This window comes from Sinocyclocheilus rhinocerous, unplaced genomic scaffold (genome assembly GCF_001515625.1).
Source record: "Sinocyclocheilus rhinocerous isolate Xijiao unplaced genomic scaffold, SAMN03320098_v1.1 scaffold1488, whole genome shotgun sequence".
In the NCBI taxonomy this organism is placed as follows: domain Eukaryota; kingdom Metazoa; phylum Chordata; class Actinopteri; order Cypriniformes; family Cyprinidae; genus Sinocyclocheilus; species Sinocyclocheilus rhinocerous.
Window position 1 is genome coordinate 278,987 of NW_015633542.1, and position 14,454 is coordinate 293,440.

General features: G+C 33.7%; 2 protein-coding genes across 5 annotated transcripts in view; both read left to right on the forward strand.

Moving 5' to 3' along the window:
• LOC107744345 (E3 ubiquitin-protein ligase Itchy-like) overlaps positions 1-8,571 on the forward strand; it is a 45,238-nt gene extending 36,667 nt beyond the window's left edge. For all 3 annotated transcript variants that reach the window (XM_016557926.1, XM_016557924.1, XM_016557925.1), the window contains exons 26-38: positions 859-1,009; positions 1,090-1,189; positions 2,722-2,863; positions 3,799-3,952; positions 4,028-4,109; positions 4,249-4,426; positions 5,349-5,455; positions 5,542-5,638; positions 6,375-6,466; positions 6,656-6,776; positions 6,849-6,939; positions 7,023-7,094; positions 8,431-8,571. In XM_016557926.1, coding sequence (XP_016413412.1) covers positions 859-1,009; positions 1,090-1,189; positions 2,722-2,863; positions 3,799-3,952; positions 4,028-4,109; positions 4,249-4,426; positions 5,349-5,455; positions 5,542-5,638; positions 6,375-6,466; positions 6,656-6,776; positions 6,849-6,939; positions 7,023-7,094; positions 8,431-8,446 — 1,403 coding nt within the window. In that variant the 3' untranslated portion in view covers positions 8,447-8,571. The remainder of the gene's footprint in view (positions 1-858; positions 1,010-1,089; positions 1,190-2,721; positions 2,864-3,798; positions 3,953-4,027; positions 4,110-4,248; positions 4,427-5,348; positions 5,456-5,541; positions 5,639-6,374; positions 6,467-6,655; positions 6,777-6,848; positions 6,940-7,022; positions 7,095-8,430) is intronic.
• Positions 8,572-10,567: 1,996 nt separating this feature from the next.
• Positions 10,568-14,454, forward strand: part of LOC107744348 (NFX1-type zinc finger-containing protein 1-like) — an 18,479-nt gene continuing 14,592 nt past the window's right edge. The window contains exon 1 of one of the 2 annotated variants that reach the window (XM_016557931.1): positions 10,568-10,637. The gene's annotated coding sequence lies outside the window, so the exon portion shown is untranslated. Of the gene's footprint in view, positions 10,638-11,754; positions 11,831-14,454 lie in introns of those variants that run through there. The other variant, XM_016557929.1, reaches the window with a different exon arrangement.

Consider the following 14,454-nt stretch of genomic DNA (forward strand, 5'->3'; position numbering starts at 1 on the left):
TTTTTTTTTTTTTTTTGTAATTTTACTACTTCATCCTAAACTTTTATTTATTTAATTTCTGCTTTTGTCATTTTTATTACATTTTACATTTTTATTTATATTGTTTATATTATGTTTATATATATATATCTATTTAGCTTAATTTTTTTATTTCTATTTCTTGAAATTTCTAATTTAGTTTTTCATGTAATAATTATTTTAGCTTTATTTATTTTTAAACTATTTTAAATGTTTTAGAGTATTAGTAATAGTTATGTGCTTTTATCATTTATATATATTTTTAAATATTTATTTTTTTTATTTTTTATTTTTTTTATAATTTTAGTACTTCAACCTAAACTTAGAAATTGTAGTACTTTTATTAATTTTAATTTTAATTACTTTAATTAACCTAAAATTAGAAATGTGAAGATGCACAGATCTATTATTTTCTTTTTCTTTTCTTCTTTTTTTTTTAAGTTGTAGTCATTTTATGTGCTATTTTTTTTTTTGTAAATTTTTTTCATATTTCTATTTTATTTCAGTTTTTATTTCAGTTTTTGGTTAATTTTAGTATTTCAACCTAAACTTATTTGATTTCATTTAGTTGCCAAGGCAGCATTTATTTTAAGTTTTTCATCTAATAATTATATTTTATTTTATTTCATTTTTATTTGTTTTTAAAATAATTGTAATAGTTTTTTTTTTTTTTTAATAACAGCTCAGGTCAAGAGTGGCTCTGTTGCTTTAATTCTCTCTCTTTCTCATGCTCTTCTTGGTCATTGCATTAAAATAAGACATTTGTAGGTTTTGAAATGGAATGAAGCAATGGATGCACTGTTAGAAATGAGGCCAGGAAGTGTTTGTGATGTCTGTCAGGTGGGCTGGACCTGAAGTCTCAGGAGGCGGCGCTGAGGGCGGGGCCAGACGTCCTGATCGCCACACCGGGACGCCTGATCGACCACCTGCACAACACGCCCTCGTTTGAGCTCAGTCAGATCGAGATCCTCATCCTGGACGAGGCCGACAGGTGAGAGCGAATCTTCCAGAACTACAGCTGAGACTTCTACATGGTTTGGCTGGTTATTTAGACGTGTATCTTTGGCTCAGGATGCTGGATGAGTACTTCGAGGAGCAGATGAAGGAGATCATCAGGATGTGCTCCTATCAGAGACAGACCATGCTGTTCTCAGCCACCATGAGTGAAGAGGTGATGCTGCTGACCTTCAGCTTTCCTTCAGCGTTATTTGACTTGACTTCACAGTCAATCATGTGTTTTCTAAGTGTTGAGAAATCCGATTATGTTGTGCACGTAATAAAGTGATGGAGAGAGAAATGCATCAAAATAAATGAATATATAAAATAAGTTTAAATATGCATATATAAATAAATATATAAATGCACAAAACAAACAAAGAAATGCATTAAAAGTACGTGCATAAAATAAAACGAAATAAATATTGCAATACCATGGTTTTAGTTTTATTTCTTTACTGACAAAAACAATTAATCTTCTCGTTTAAAACATTGCGTTCCAAACAGTGGATGCAGCAGTGACCATGGATGGATGGATATAAAAATGCATCAAAATACATTAATAAATGCATCAAAATGAATATATAAAATAGTTAAATAGATATATAAAATAAATACTTAAAATTAAACTAGGGCTGTCAAATCGATTAATAGCAATTAATTGTATCCAAAATAAAAGTTTTTACATAATACATGTGTGTGTGTGTGTACTGTGTATATGTGTATATAAATACACATGCATGTATATATTTAAGAAATATTTACACACACACACACACATATATATATTTATATATGATTTATATTATATATAAATATATTACATTTCTTAAATATATGCATGTATGTGGGTGTATTTATATATAATATAAATCATATATAATATGTATACAGTGGGTACGGAAAGTATTCAGACCCCCTTAAATTTTTCACTCTTTGTTATAAATAAATCTGCAAAGATGTCAACAATTCTGTGTTTTTCTGTCAATATGGGGTGCTGTGTGTACATTAATGAGGAAAAAAAATTAACTTAAATGATTTTAGCAAATGGCTGCAATATAACAAAGAGTGAAAAATTTAAGGGGGTCTGAATACTTTCCGTACCCACTGTATGTGTGTAAATATTTCTTAAATATATACATGCATGTGTATTTATATACACATATACACAGTACACACACACATGTATTATGTAAACACAAACTTTTATTTTAGATACAATTAATCACTATTAATCGATTTGACAGCCCTAAAAAAACATAAAACAAATAAATGCTTAAACGAATACATAAAATCAAACTAAATAAATACCATAATACCACAGTTTCTAATTAGTTTAATTTCTTTACTGACAAAAACAATTGATATCACCTTCTTTTTCCATAAAAATCATTCAGTTCCAAAGAGTGGATTTACCAGTGACCATATCAGATAATAAAAAAGTCAATCAAAACATCAAAATAAATCAGTAGAAATATTAATAATGCATTGTTTACACAAAACTATGAATTACATAAAATAGATAATTACTTTTTATAAATGCATACAATTTGTTTGGTTTCTTTACTGACAAAAAACTGTTGGGATCCTTTCGTTTTGCTATTAAAAAAAATTATTCTGTTCTAAACACCGGATACACTTGCGATCATATCAGTATATTTGATTCGGCCGATATTAGACTGATAGTTTTGTAATATTTCCCCTCAGGTGAAGGATCTGGCGTCCGTGTCGCTGAAGCAGCCGGTGAGGATCTTTGTGAACAGTAATACAGACGTGGCGCCGTATCTCAGACAAGAGTTTGTGAGGATCAGACCCAATAAAGAAGGAGACAGAGAGGCTATAGTTGCAGGTAAGGTGCCCTAGTTGAGTGGCCTTGTTAGTGTGCTGTCTACATAGGGTGTTCTGACTGAACTGCATTTTTATAAGTAACTGATTTCAAGTGTTTTTCACGGATTGTAACTCTGTAAATGGTCATTAGTGAACCACACAAAAGACTTGACTAACACTCAGTGAATCCAGTAGAGTTTGGCGTAAGTGTGTTCCTCGAATAAGCACATAAATGTGCATTTAAAAAAATTTTATTCAACTATTTGCAATCAAAATATAAATAAAAAATATCAAAATATATTTATAATGTACCTTTGCTTTGAAGCTGTCCACCATGTTTGAAGGAAAATATTTTAGCTAATTGCAGTCAGTGTTATTTTAGCGTTAATCATATACTATTATAGTATTTGGAAATCTTTTAAATTCACTTTTATTTTTAGATTTGTATTTTTATAATATATATACTATGTTTATAATTTGTATAATATTTATATTTTTATAATTTTGTGATTTTTTTTTAAATTATTTTTTATTTATTTAGCATATTTCTCTTTAGGTTTTATTTTTATTTCGGTTTTAGTAAACTTAGTTCAGTTGCCAAGGCAAGTTCTTATCTAAAATTTTCAAACTAATTGAATTTAAATTCAGCATTTTCAGTTCCCGAAAAAAAAAAAGATTGTTATTAATAGATTGTTTTGAACTATAACAACACCGATTGCAGTGCATTCTGGGATTGCATATCCATGAAGGATGCATGCATGCAATATTGGCTTATATTTTGACCAAAAATGAAGTATTTCAATTAAAAAAATTATTTTGCTTTCTACTGTTTGGAAGAGTCTTCTGAAAATGCTGTCTAGGCAGCTCACTAAGGTTTGGAACAGAGTCATAGAGTCTTTCCTAGTTTGTTCTTGGATTTAGTCTCGTTGTGAAACGTGTGTGTTAAATCGTCCGCAGCTCTCCTGACCAGAACGTTTCAGGACCACGTGATGCTCTTCACTCAGACGAAGAAGCAGGCTCACCGCATGCACATCCTGCTGGGCTTGATGGGGTTAAAGGTCGGCGAGCTTCACGGAAACCTGTCGCAGACGCAGAGATTGGAGAGTCTGAGGTGCCGTGAAGAGTTTCATGCAAAAACAAAGCGCAAATATTTGACTGCTGCATGAAAGACGTCTTTGTGTTTCAGGCGTTTCAAGGACGAACAGATTGATATTTTAGTGGCCACAGATGTGGCTGCCAGAGGTCTGGATATAGAGGGAGTGAAGACTGTGAGTTCTCATTAGTTTGCACATGATATGTGACCCTGGAGCACAAAAGCAGTGTTAAGTCGCTGGGGTATATTTGTAGCAATAGTTAGAGGCACCACAAGCATCAAAGAACGGAGTCTGAATGCATGTGTGTTTGCAGGTGATAAACTTCACCATGCCCAACACAGTGAAGCATTACGTGCACAGGGTGGGCCGAACGGCTCGCGCGGGGAAAGTGGGCCGATCCGTGTCTCTCGTGGGTGAGACCGAGAGAAAGATGCTGAAAGAGATTGTTAAAAAAGCCAAAACACCCGTCAAAGCGCGTGTCGTTCCTCAAGGTAAAGATGTTTGAGCTTGTCTTGAGAGAAACGTTCCAGTTCATGACATCTCTCTCATTTGAGTTGGTTACTTTCTGACGAATCTGTCAAACTGATTCGCAAATCTCTCTGAATGATTCTTCGCTTATCGGTCTCAATCCAGAGTTTCTGCAGGGCTTAAAAAGGTCTTAACACGTTTTCAGTACTTCTTCCACAAATGAAGGCATTAAAAAGGTGTTAAGTCAGAGCAGAAAGTCTTAAATTTATAGTCATGGCATTAAATGTTGCTAAAAATGCATAACCTTTTTAGTATTTTTTTTCTTTGCTTTTGTCTTGTTTTCCAACACAAATATCTAAACATCCTTAAATCAAATGCAAAATGAAGAAATTAAGTCTCGTTTTGAGAAATGTAACAAAATGAAATGAATTTGCTATAACAAGAACAAATATTGTCAATAAGTTTTTCCTTTGGATTGAGTTGATTTTTCTGACTCTGTTGGTAGGCTTTTGCACCTTTAATCATAAACTCACTTCATTTGGTTCAATTTCTCAGAAAACAAGACTTAACTTATGTAATTTTGTTTATTAAATCTTTAGACATTTTTACTGGAAAACACTGAGGAAGAACAATTTTTTGGCACGTGATTTCCATATTTTAGTAGTTGGGAGTAGAGCTATTTTTTTGTAAAATTATTTAAAAAGTAATGCAGATTGGTTGCAACTCATTGTGTTCCTTAAAATGTCTTTACTTGATCTTAAAAAGGTCTTAAAGTCTTACATTTATTTTTATAAAACCTGCAGAAACCCTGTAATTCAAAATGATTTGAAGAACTGATAAAAACCCTTATCCAAAATCACAAACTACTGGAATGCTTGTTTTTGATGCTGTTTTGTATCATAAATGACTCTGTTAATTAAGTGTGTGTTTATGGCCGTCTCTCAGAGGTCATCCTGAAGTTTCGGGATCTGATTGAGAAGCTGGAGAAGGACGTGTACGCGGTGTTGCGCTTGGAGAAGGAGGAAAAGGAAATGGCTCATTCAGAGGCACAGGTCTGACTTTCATCAGTGTATTTTTAAACACGCTCTGACTCCTGTAGTGAACCGGACGTGTGTGTTTCCTCTTTGCTGCGTTCCAGATCAGTTCAGCTCAGAAGAGGTTAACACAGAGCGCAGACGAGAAACAGGTGCCAAGGACGTGGTTCCAAACGCACGAGGAGAGAAAGAAAGAGCGCAGTGAGTCCAACTCATGAGCTTTCGTGAAAGAAAGTCTTGGAAAAAACACACTTTGTTTGGGTTCAGTAAGATTTTTAAATGCTTTTGAAAGAAGTCTCTTCTGCTCACCAAGGCTGCATTTATTAGATAACAAATACAATAAAAACTATTAAATTGTGAAATATTTTTACAATTTAAAATAGCTGTTTTCTATGTGAATATCTGTTAAACTGTAATTTATTTCTGTGATGCGCAGCTGTATTTTCAGCATCATTACTCCAGTCTTCAGTGTAACATGATCTTCAGAAATCATTCTAATATGGTGATTTGCTGCTCAAAACACATTTCTGATTATCATCAATGTTGAAAACAATTGTGCTGCCCAATATTTTTGTGGAAACGGTGATACATTTAATTTTTTAGGATTCACAGATGAATAGAAAGGTCAAAAGAACAGCATTTATTTGAAATGGAATCTTTTGTAACATTCTAAATGTCTTCACAGTCACTTTTGATCAATTTAAAGCATCCTTGATGAATAAAAGTATTAATTTCTTACAAAAAAACTTACCGACCCCAAACTGTTGAATAATAGTGAACACATAACACTATATGTGAAAACATGTTACCACCTCAGATTCACATTAAATTCTCAATAATTCTTTATAATTCACTAATTGTTGGTGTGTGTGTCTTTGCATTATGGAATTGTTTTAAGTATCATCCTTCATTTTCATTTTTTCATTCCTTGTCAAAGTGGCAAAAGCACTGCAGGATTTTGATTTGGCTCTGAGAGGAAAGAAAAAACGTGCTCAGTTCCTCAAACAGGGCAAGAAGAAAGTGTTAACGGTGAGATCATTTCATCAAGCTGTCTTATTTGCTTTGCTTTAGTTAAACAGTAAATGACCTGCCTTTGTGCATCGCTATCCACCTGAAATTAAATGAGCTTAAATAAGCCCATGTTCATAGAGGTTCAGCACTGAATGAAGCATCATGCTCAGATTTGTTTTTAGTGCTCCGTGTGTGTTTGAACCACAGGCGGAGGAGAGAGCTCAGTTCGAGGTGCTGAAGTCTCAGATGTTTGCTGAACGAGCCGCCAAACGCGATCGCAAGCAGAAGAGAGCCAGAGCCATTCCAGAGGACGAACCCGTGAAGAAAGGTCAGAACCTCCAGCATGGGCTGATCATGAAAACGTGGATTTAAATTGACTGCTTAAACTTTCTTCTTCCAGTTTCCAAAGACAAGGGTGGCAAGAAGAAGTCGGTGTTTGACAAGGAGCTCACGAACACCAGCAAGAAAACTCTGAAGCTGTACAGAGCCGGGTGTGTGCCGCTGCATGCCATCCTGAAGATTTCACGCTTCTGTGTTCTTGTCTCTGAGTCTGACGGTGATTTTCTCTGTCTAGGCCGTCCTTCGAGGACAGGAAGAGACTCGGCATTCCAAACAAGAAAGGAGGACGCTTCAAGTCAAAGGCCAGGTAAGATTTATTACAAACACATTCCCATCATTAAATATGCACTCACTTTTCATGCATCCTAAAAAAAAAAAAAAAAAATTGAATTGTAAGACTTTAATTTCATTTAACAGGATTGTCAGTAGCAACAGAGTTTTTGTTCATTTTCATTAAAAAAAAATGTATGTATTGGTTGGGAATTATGGAGGGATTTAAAACTAAATAGTATAAACATATATCATAAAATGATTAAATACATAAGGAATGTTGCACTAAATATACAAAACTACAAGTAAATGTAAGCATAAGTCAGGTGTGAAATACATTAAATATTATATGTAAAATAAAAGATGTTCAAAACCACAAATTCACAAAATATGAAATAAAATACACACCTTGAATTAAAATGTAGCGGACAACATAAAGCAAAAAATCATTATATCATAAATGTGACCCTGGAACACAAAACCAGTCTTAAGTGTCAATTTTTCAAAATTGAGATATAATAAATAAGCTCTCCATTGATGTATGGTTTGTTAGGATCGGACAATATTTGGTCGAGATACAACTATTTGAAAATCTGGAATCTGAGGGTGCAAAAAAATCAAAATATTGAGAAAATCATCTTTAAAGTTGTCCAAATGAAGTTCTTAGCAATGCATATTACTAATCAAAAATTAAGTTTTGATATATTTACGGTAGGAAATTTACTAAATATCTTCATGGAACATGATCTTTATTTAATATCCTAATGATTTTTGGCATAAAAGAAAAATCTATAATTTTGACCATACAATGTATTGTTGGCTATTGCTACAAATATACCCCAGCGACTTAAGACTGCTTTTGTGCTGCAGGGTCACAAATAATAAAATGCATCATGGAAGTTATGAGTGCAAAAAAATTTAAAAAGTTTGTGAAAATGTATTTTTGTTTTTATAAAATGTATTTTATGCTTGCATTTTATTGTACTTCTGTTTATCTATTGCTACATTCCATTATGTAATTAATCATTTAATAATATATTTAGTTTAAACCGGTAAATCCCTGCATAGAGAATAACTTTATTGCATAAAGAAAATAATTCGTTTTCCAAGTTTTCATACACTGAGTGTGATAAAGAAAAGTGTGATACATATTTTATGAAAATATAACAGTATTTTATATAAACGATTTATATATTTGTGTGAAATGTATATACTCTGAAGCTATTTCAAATATTTAAAGTAAGAAAAATATATGTTTTAGGTACATCTTAATCTAATGTCTTGGTTTTTATACAAGAAAAGGAGTGAATAGGGCGGAAAGCATCATTTTTGTCTGCTGTGTCTCGTCTCAAGCCTTTTATGTGTCTTCTCAGGTACAGAAGAAAGTGAAGCCGTGCCTGATGTATAAGAAGCCAAACTTCAGCGTAACATCAGCCTCACATGATTTTATTATCATCCTCCCTCCAATTCCTTCCCCAACGTAAACCCTACAAATAAAACTCTACAAATGAAAACCTGTGCTGCTGTTTGTCCATGCATTTGTCATGGTAGAGCAGAGCAAATATGAGCCAACGGCTAATGAGCATCAGAAATAAGATCGATTCCCCTTGATTAAAGCCAAATGATTCCTGCAGAACGAGATGAAGTGAAGCTTGTGTTAGAGATCAGCCAGCCGTCTGAAGGGCGCTCGGAGATGTTAGACTTTACAGCCCACATGAAACAATGAATCAGTGTCCATGACCGGAAACTCCTTTATCAGCCGACCTTGAAGATAATGTAGAGAGAGAGTCTTCTGGTACTGTAAGAAATTAATGAAGCTCTCACAGTATTCTGCACAGTAAAGATGCATAATCACAGTATTTTTTTATATTTATGTTTTTAATAAGAGTTATATATGTACGTGTATGTATGTGTATATATATATATATATATATAATTATTTTAAAAAATTAAATATAAAAAAATATTATTTTAAAAATCAAATAATGATATATATATATAGTTATTATTTTATTTTTATTTATTAATTAATTTTATTAAATATTTGTATTTATTGCTTGCTACTATTTATTCATTTGATTATTTACTGTGAAGAATGTGTTTCATTAACACAAAATATTTAAAAATGAAGGTAACACTTATAAGTACCTGCAGAGTGAGTTCTGCTGAACTACATACTTGTGTAAATATCATATGGAGCTTCTTTATTGTAGTAGTTACTCAAATGTTTATAGAGTATATGGTAACAGAATATGGGTGAACATTAAATTAAACTACTAGAATTTACATAGAAATATTAAGTACTGATAATAAACAATATAATAATAATAAATGCTTTTTTTGCACTGTAATTGTGTCTGTCAGCTCAGAGAATGACCTTGTATGTTCATGTACAACTTTCTCCCTCAAATAGGGCACTTTGGCAACGCAATCAGAAACTAGTAGTATTTCCCCCCCTTTTTAAAGGGCAGTTGGCAGTATCTGTGTAAAATCATGACAAAATTAGACTGGGTGTAATGTGAAGTTATTAGTGGTTGTTGCTAAAGTGGCCATCTGCATCTAGTCTGTGAGCTCTAGTTGATTTCAAGCTGGAAGTAAACATGAAGCTCCACTCAGGTCAAAGTTCTGTGTTTGTTCATCAAACAGACCGAGAACAGTTTCCTAACTAAGTCTTGCTATGGCTCCTTTTATTCAAGATTTTCTCTTTTATTACAGCCAGTCTCTCCACAGTCGAGCTTTTATCGCAGCAGGTCATGTTTGCATGAGTTTTGCACACTTAAAGCCTGTATTTATTTAACTTATTTGCTCTGCCAAATTAGATGAATTGTTGTTGATCAGCAATTTCCATGGTTTGCCACCTCTACCACATTGTTGCAGGGGCTTGTATTTGCTTTGCATCTGCATCAATGCTTTGCATACAAGCCACAGCATTTTCTCCAAGTAGGTTTCAGTTTTCGTGAAACGTCTCAAGCAGCTGATTTAATACAAACACCTTCCTAAAGAGACCTGAAAGTCTTTAAAGATGTTGTGTTTGCAAACTACTGATCAATGAATGCAACACTGAATGTAGGTTGTTGTTTACTATGATAAAATTAAGAATATGCATACTTTATTTTAACAAGATATAGAATCACTTCTATAGTAGTGGGGAAAATTGTATTATTATAATTTTCATTCTTTTTAATTTAAATGAGTTGTGTTTCCAATGAACTGTTTACTGATATGATCAAAGGTAAGGATATGCATACTTTATTTTAACAAGATATAGAATCACTTTTATAGTAGTGGAGAAAATTGTATTATTATTATTATAATTTTCATTCTTTTTAATTTAAATGAGTTGTGTTCGCATTGAACGGTTTACTGATGACCAATGGCAAATGCACAATGCATTAATGCATTGTTATTGAGATATATCGTAGATTTCTCCACGGTTCTTGTTTTCCGTTCGTCACTTTCGGTTTTGACTCATAGAAACCGGCTGATGATCCGCCCACAGCCGCGAGAAACGAAACTAAACCGGCATTTAAAGGCTCCGAGGAGATCAAAGACGCGTTATAACCGAAGACATCAAAACTAGGTGAGTGCTTGAGATCATATTAAACAAGAAACGCTTTGTTTACGCTATTATTTATATGTTATATCCATTATTTATATCTATATCTCAAAAGAGTCGAGCAGTTTTGTGTGTTGTTTTTTTAGCCAGCTCATTTCCGGTAACGTTAGCAGACTAGCACGCAGACATTTAATCTTGAAATATTTTTTAAAGAGAGAATAAACGCAAGTAATATTCTCATTTTACAATATATTGTAACATTATGATAAAGCATTTGAAAAATATATATATATATAAAAACATGTTATTGTATCTATGGATGTATGTCTCTCTCTCTCTCTCTCTCTCTCTCTCTATATATATATCTATATATATATATATATATATGAATTGCTCTCAGGTCTTGAGAATCTTGTTTATTTTATTTTCTGTATCGCAATGACATTACTGTAGTTTTTTGACAGACCAACAGTAAGTGTAGATGTGGATCCTGTGCAATGTAATTTTGATATGTTATATATAGTATAGTTCTATTTATATAGTTCTTTGTGATATCACGTTCTGCCTTTGCTGATGTATAATTTAAAGAGAAATAAAACTGATATTTCACAGTGGCATGTCAGTAATTCAATTAGCTCTATTTGACTAAACAGACAACAGACTTTCAGACTAGATAGACAGACAGACAGACAGACAGATAGATAGACAGACAGACTAGATAGATAGATAGATAGATAGGCTCTCTCGTGTGGAGAGAATCTGCTCCCACTGCAGTCTGGGAGAGATCGAAACACAGCTGCACTTCCGCACAGAATGCCCCAAATACCAAAACATTAGAGACCACTATTACCCCAAAATTAATCAAATATTTCCCCAATTTAACATTTGTAGCCCAACCGAAAAACGTTGTTTCATTCTCGGCGAAAAAGCCAAATGTGCAAATATTGCTGCAAAATTTTCTTTTTAATTTAAATGAGTTGTGTTCGCATTGAACGGTTTACTGATGACCAATGGCAAATGCACAATGCATTAATGCATTGTTATTGAGATATATCGTAGATTTCTCCACGGTTCTTGTTTTCCGTTCGTCACTTTCGGTTTTGACTCATAGAAACCGGCTGATGATCCGCCCACAGCCGCGAGAAACGAAACTAAACCGGCATTTAAAGGCTCCGAGGAGATCAAAGACGCGTTATAACCGAAGACATCAAAACTAGGTGAGTGCTTGAGATCATATTAAACAAGAAACGCTTTGTTTACGCTATTATTTATATGTTATATCCATTATTTATATCTATATCTCAAAAGAGTCGAGCAGTTTTGTGTGTTGTTTTTTTAGCCAGCTCATTTCCGGTAACGTTAGCAGACTAGCACGCAGACATTTAATCTTGAAATATTTTTTAAAGAGAGAATAAACGCAAGTAATATTCTCATTTTACAATATATTGTAACATTATGATAAAGCATTTGAAAAATATATATATATATAAAAACATGTTATTGTATCTATGGATGTATGTCTCTCTCTCTCTCTCTCTCTCTCTCTCTATATATATATCTATATATATATATATATATATGAATTGCTCTCAGGTCTTGAGAATCTTGTTTATTTTATTTTCTGTATCGCAATGACATTACTGTAGTTTTTTGACAGACCAACAGTAAGTGTAGATGTGGATCCTGTGCAATGTAATTTTGATATGTTATATATAGTATAGTTCTATTTATATAGTTCTTTGTGATATCACGTTCTGCCTTTGCTGATGTATAATTTAAAGAGAAATAAAACTGATATTTCACAGTGGCATGTCAGTAATTCAATTAGCTCTATTTGACTAAACAGACAACAGACTTTCAGACTAGATAGACAGACAGACAGACAGACAGATAGATAGACAGACAGACTAGATAGATAGATAGATAGATAGGCTCTCTCGTGTGGAGAGAATCTGCTCCCACTGCAGTCTGGGAGAGATCGAAACAGAGCTGCACTTCCTCACAGAATGCCCCACATACCAAACTATTAGAGACCACTATTTCCCCAAAATTAATCAAATATTTCCCCAATTTAACATTTGTAGCCCAACCGAAAAACGTTGTTTCATTCTCGGCGAAAAAGCCAAATGTGCAAATATTGCTGCAAAATTTTTAGCATCGTGCCATGACCTGAGGGACAAACACAATCCAGAAACACACAGCCAATAGACACACTCTCACAGGCCAGAACTGAAATATTGTTACACATGTACATAATGTTCCAATTCTCAGTCCAGCAGTTGCTACAGGAAAATCGTTATTATTATTATTATTATTTTTTAAATATATTTATTTATTTATGTATTCCTATATGTCTCTATTGGTATATATGACATTTCTATATTAGTTATATATTACATATTAGTTATAATATATAAGTAAATGTTCAGATGTTCTGATGTAAATGTTCAGAGGTTAAACCATTCTCTTTGTTGTCTTAATTCTTTGGCAATACAAAATGTATTTTTGTCATGCCAATAAAGCTATTTGAATTGAAAAAATGTAATAGACAGACAGACAGACGGATGGATGATAGAGAGAAAGACGGATAGAAAGATTGACAGATAGACAGACAGACAGCCATATAGATAGAGAGACAGACAGACAGACAGACAGATAGATAGATAGACAGACAGACAGACAGCCATATAGATAGAGAGACAGACAGACAGACAGACAGATAGACAGATAGATAGATAGATAGATAGAGAGACAGACAGACAGACAAACAAACATATAGAGTGATAGACAGACAGACAGACATATAGACAGACAGACAGACATATAAATAGAGAGACAGACAGACAGACAGACGTATAGCTAGAGAGACAGACAGACAGACAAACATATAGAGTGATAGACAGACAGACAGACAGACAGACAGACAGACAGACATATAAATAGAGAGACAGACAGACGTATAGATAGAGAGACAGACAGACAGACAGACAAACATATAGAGTGATAGACAGACAGACAGACAGATAGACAGACAGACAGACAGACAGACAGACAGACGTATAGATAGAGAGACAGACAGACAGACAAACATATAGAGTGATAGACAGACAGACAGACGTATAGATAGAGAGACAGACAGACAAACATATAGAGTGAGTGATAGATAGATAGAGAGACAGACAGACAGACAAACATATAGAGTGATAGATAGATAGATAGAGAGACAGACAGACAGACAGACAGACGTATAGATAGAGAGACAGACAGACAGACGTATAGCTAGAGAGACAGACAGACAGACAAACATATAGAGTGATAGACAGATAGACATATAGACAGACAGACAGACATATAGATAGAGAGACAGACAGACGTATAGATAGATAGATAGATAGACAGACAGACAGGTAGATAGACAGACAGACAGACAGCCATATAGATAGAGAGACAGACAGACAGACAGACAGACATATAGATAGAGAGACAGACAGATAGACAAACATATAGAGTGATAGATAGATAGATAGATAGATAGATAGATAGATAGATAGAGAGACAGACAGACAGACAGACAGACGTATAGATAGAGAGACAGACAGACAGACGTATAGCTAGAGAGACAGACAGACAGACAAACATATAGAGTGATAGACAGACAGACATATAGATAGAGAGACAGACAGACGTATAGATAGATAGACAGACAGACAGATAGATAGACAGACAGACAGACAGCCATATAGATAGAGAGACAGACAGACAGACGTATAGCTAGAGAGACAGACAGACAGACAAACATATAGAGTGATAGACAGACAGACAGACAGACAGACAGACAGAC